The sequence below is a fragment of the Belonocnema kinseyi genome, chromosome 1 (genome assembly GCF_010883055.1).
Source record: "Belonocnema kinseyi isolate 2016_QV_RU_SX_M_011 chromosome 1, B_treatae_v1, whole genome shotgun sequence".
NCBI classification, from domain to species: Eukaryota; Metazoa; Arthropoda; class Insecta; order Hymenoptera; family Cynipidae; genus Belonocnema; species Belonocnema kinseyi.
In genome coordinates this window covers 1,043,552-1,048,876 of record NC_046657.1, presented here as the reverse complement: position 1 = coordinate 1,048,876, position 5,325 = coordinate 1,043,552, and the positions used below count along the sequence as shown (strand labels likewise).

The 5,325-nt window shown below is 26.9% G+C and overlaps 1 protein-coding gene across 2 annotated transcripts in view; it reads left to right on the top strand.

Moving 5' to 3' along the window:
- Nucleotides 1-506: 506 nt before the first annotated feature.
- The window catches only part of LOC117171050, a 17,848-nt gene continuing 13,029 nt past the window's right edge, over nucleotides 507-5,325 (top strand). For both annotated transcript variants that reach the window (XM_033358098.1, XM_033358101.1), the window contains exon 1: nucleotides 507-629. In XM_033358098.1, coding sequence (XP_033213989.1) covers nucleotides 572-629 — 58 coding nt within the window. In that variant the 5' untranslated portion in view covers nucleotides 507-571. The remainder of the gene's footprint in view (nucleotides 630-5,325) is intronic.

Below are 5,325 nucleotides of genomic sequence, written 5' to 3'. Positions count from 1 at the left end.
CTGTTATAAGTAAAAAGAAAGTACTTGAACAATTATGTTTCTTAACTTGCATTACTTATTGTTTCCTTAAGAAAAACGTTGACCAGAAGTGGATATTTTTTTGAAAAACTGCAACTTTCTAGCATTATCCTGGAACATGTAATAAATAATAATGAATTATTGAAAATTAAAAAATATTATAAAAAGTTATATTTACAATGTTTCATTCCTATAAATTTTTTTCAAAAATTTTGAAAATACAGATAAAACTAAAAAAGTCAACTAGTTAATTATGTTTACTCATTAATATTTTTTATAAAAAAATAATGATCATGTCGTAATGCGTAGAATAAAAGCAACCAAGGTTTATTAAATGACAGACAAGACTTTATTGCTTCTACCACGTGCCCACACACATTGAAGAATTCCAATATGATGAAGAATAGTTCAGCGATAATAAAGTAAGAATTTCAACATGATAAAGAATTTTTCAGTGATAATAAAGTAGACTTATAAGATTGTGCTTGGTGTATATAGTAGCAGAAATTTTCGTGATTTATCATTTGTTTTTGACGAAATCTAACCAAGAAAAATGCAGATGTTCATTAAAAATATACTCTTTGTCTTCACGGTTTTCATACATTTTGATGGTAAGTGTGCCCAATATAATATAAGTCTTAACTTGAATTTGAAATAACACATTTTTTCAAAAAATTATAATTTTTCAAACTCTGAACTAAAATTCGAAATCCAAATTAACAAAAAAATCTCATTTAAAGTTATTCGTTACAATCGAAAATTTGAACGGCTTTTCTCGATCAGAAGAAAACTATCAGAGTATGGTATTTTCGAAATCCAAATAACAAAAAAAAACACGAGAGTTTTAAGCTAAACATGCACGAATGAAAGAAAAGTAAAGAAAAGAGAAAAAGTTTTTTTTTAACCCTACAAGATTATCGAAATTTTTTAAAATTTTATATAAAGATCGACAATTTTTATTTTGTTCAAATAAAAAATATAATAAATATAATATAATAAAAATGAAAACTGTGAAAAACTTCACCAAGATAATTAGTAAATCCTGTTCAAATATACTAAAAACAACACTCCAAACTCACGAATCTCTTAAAAACAAAAATCGCATATATTTTTGAAATTTGGATTGATATTTCTTAACCTATTAAAATTTTTTTTCCTTTTACTGAAAATTTTCAAAATGTTGAGCAGCATGTAACTTTTTAAATTTTTCTTGAATTTGAAAATGTTGTAAGGCTAATTTGCAATTCTTTTTGCTTGTACCAGAACATTTGACAAAAAGTGTTTAAACTATTAAAATTTTTTTTCTTCAACTTTTGGAATAGCTCTAACTTTTTGAATTTTTGTCTAATCAAAAAGTTTAACTGAGATAATTTCTAAAAATATTTAATAGCTAGTAAAGAATTAAAATTAAATTGCCTATTCTATCAGAAAGATATTTTTAAATATTTTTCTGAGTATTTTTGAAATATTCAAAAATATATAACTTTCCTAATTTTCATCGAAATTCAAAATTTTTTTTACATAAGTTGCAAGTCTTCTACCCATATATAAGAAACTTTGATAACAATTTCTAAAACAGAAAAAATGAAAATGTACCATTTTGAAAATGCCCTAAATTTTTTTATGTTTGTTGGAAATATCTGCTGAACAAGCTGAACCTTCATTTTGGGAACTTTAAGAAGTGTATCAAAGGCTGACTTGATTGGACAAATCCTTCAAAAGTTAGCGCGGCTACAACATTCAGGAACCATATATACAGACAGACAGGCATGTAGACGGACAGACACCAACAAAATTTAATGATTTTCGAACTCTGTGAGTGCGAAACGTAAACATCCCTTAAATATCAGAGATCGAAATTTTAGACGAACACATTGTACTCTCATGAATGAGAATGTAAAAATTAAATTTTTGGAAAAGCTATACAAGCTGAGAAAAAAAAGACTAAAGTTATTCATTCAACAGAGGGCTGAAAAACGTATTTAATTTTTTAGTAACAGGATGCTTATTTCTGTGTTATTCGTTAAAAAATTAAATTTTTGGACCGACGATACAAGCTACAGAAAAAAATAATTTGACCAAAGCTGTTTACTCAAAAAAGAGCTACAATTTGTTAATAATAATTTTTTAAATAGAGCAAGTCGATTTTCTTATCATACTAAAAAAAAGATTAAAAATAAAATAATTAAATTGATCGAATAGCGACATAAGAGACAAAAAACAATGAAAAGACCAAAGCTGTTCAACCAAAAGAGTTCCTAATGGGCACAAAATTTGGCGACGTCTTTACGACATCGTTACGAGATCTTTACGACAATTTTACGAAATCCTATGTCCGCGTAGTTACGGTGTCTTTACGATATTCTAAACACATCGTCAAATCATACGACGTTTTTACGATATCGTACAGACACTGAAACGTCACGGATATAAGATGTCTTGAATTTGTCTTAAAAATATCGTAACGATGTCGTAAATATGTCGCCGAATTTTGTACCCACTGGGTTTAAGAAATTAGTTATAAACCTTAGTTAGAAAAATATATTAAAAATAAAAAATTAACTTTTTAGAAAAACGATACAATATACCATAACATTTCGACCCAAAAAACATATAGTAAACTTGGTCAGACCCCGGACTGGGACAAAAAGTTTTTTCAGGTTTTTTGAGGTTATGTCGAAACCTTCACTTGCTGAGATTCTTGGACCCCAAATGCGGATTCAGCAATGCCAAAAACATATAATAAACATAGTCTGACCCCCAGACTAGGAATTTTATGTTTTTGGGATCGCTCAACCGAATCCTGACGTGCTGGAGTTTTTTAGACTACGGATTCGGATCCAACAACTCCAAAAACATATAGTAAACATGGTATGACCCCCGGATATGGAAAAAAGTGTTATAAGGTTTTTTGAGATTATATTAAAATCCTTACTTGCTGGGATTTTTTGGACCTCTGATTCGGATTCAGCGACCCCAAAAACATATAGTATCAAATTTGTTAATTACCCTATATTTCTTAACCAATGGTATAAAAAGAAGAAAGAACATAAAAACAGCATAAGAACATGACAATATTTATATTTTATTGCTTATCTGCACAAGAAATCAGTATTATGAGATAAGCTGGAGTTACAGCGGTTTAATATTTAAATTTAAGGAAGAATAGGGGAAACGTTTCTGTGGATAATATATATTTCTTTAATGCATAATATTTTACTTTAAAAAACAGCATTATTATCAGCAAAACAGTTCACTTTCAATTAAAAAGAATAATTTTAAACAAAACATGCAGTAGTCAAAGTTTCAAACAAAAAAGATTAATCTTAAACCGAAGCTGATTGAATATTCAAACAAATATTTCTACTTAGAAGAAAATATTTCAATTTCATTGATGGGTTTTATTAATTCAGTTCGAATTTAAGTGTAGAAAAATAGGAAGAAAAGGGAAAGTGTCTTAAAAAGAGTGAAAAAATAGGATTTAAAAAAAGGGGAAAAACAGGGGAATAGGGGACCCAGTATGTCGATTCTTGATGCATCAATATTTACCCGTGCCTCCAGGCTTTTGAAAAACTAAAATGAAAATGGGAATTTGAATAGGAAAAACAAGTAATTGTTTTCTAAATTTTGTAAATTAAAGTTTAGCAATTACTTAAGGAATTTTCAGCGAATAATTTCCACCCAATAAATTCTCATTTTAAACCCCCTAACCCCTTGTATTGTGTCCCAAAAGAGACCCAAAAAATAAACAATAGCATTCTATACTCGAATGATTCAACTGATTCAATTGAAGTATTTTAAAATTTATTTTCGAAATTAAAAAAAAAAAATATTTAAATATTTTTTCTCCCTGTCAATCCTTAAAAAGTAATGTTTTTGATTAAAATATTTTAGAATTAATGAAACAAATCCTATCTGTTTACATTTTGTTTCTCCACTTTTTCTCCATGTTTGTTCTTTCATTTGCGTATTCAATTGTTCGCAATTCATCAATAAAACAAATAATACGCAATAATTTTATAGAAAATAATTATGAATTTTACCTTACGCGCCAAAGAAACCTGGCGAGTGAAAAACTGACAATTAAAACAAAATTAATTTGCTTGAGGATTCACCTATTTTGTTTGAAAAATTGTATGTTGATATTTTTTATTTGAAAAAACTACGTAGGTAAAAGTTAAAGTACTTTTTAAAATTTTCTTTTTCTAAATGATGTTGAATAAAAAAAATCAATTCTCAATGATAAATATAAAATTTGATACTTAAAGTAAGAATGATTTCAACTTAAATATAAACCAGTTAAATTCAATCAAAAACAACACATTTTTTTAATGAAATACTTTAATTTTAAACTGAAAATTGTGTAATTAATTTTTCAAATCTAAATATTAATTTAGATAGAAAAGAAACAATTTTTCAACATAATTGTTCAAGTTTCAAGAAAGGAAATAAAGTTTGACAATAAATAAATTAAAAAAAAAGTTTTTTTTTGCACGAAATGAATTCCGTACCAAAAATATGATAGTAAAATTTTTATGAGTAACTTTTAGATTTTCCATTATTTTTTATGCTGTCAAAATTTAATTTTTGATTTATCAAGAAAGTTTAAAAAGTTGTTATGATAATCTTCTAGGGCATTTAGAAATGAAACTTTTTCTTCTCTTGCCATTTTTTTATATTGTCCGTTAGTTGGCTTAAAAGGTTCATTTTCGTGTGTTTCTTGGAATTTTGTAAATGCTAAAACTCTAATAATTTTTAATTTTATTGAAAAAGTATTTAGATAAATTGTTCGACTTTTTAAATACTATGAATAATCGTACAGAGAATTCTTGAATTTTGAAAAAAAATTATTTAAAAAATATTCATAAGGCACTCACTTTTTGAATTTTTATCCATAATGGCTGGGAAACGAACTTGACCTTTAGTTTAGGACACTAAAAGAGTGTACTAGAGGCCAATCGAAAAGTGATTAATAAGACTAGATATTTTTTGGATGCACAATGTTTGTCTTCTCATTTTTTATCCTATCTTGCATAGTTTGACCGCAAAATGCAATTTTTTATTTTTAATTAGTTTTTGTGCAGTAAAAATTGGAATTTATCGAAAAAATTCAAAAAGTTGAAATAATAATCTTTTAGGGCTATCGTGAAGTAACATTTTCCTTTTCGAATACTATGAGCATAGAATTTTTAAATTGATACATTTATCTTAAATTGTGGGTCCGGATGCAATAAGGGCACATAAAATTTTTTCGTGCGAAAACGAAGTCCCCTGGAGGCTTTAGAAAAAATTTTCGAATTTTAATTT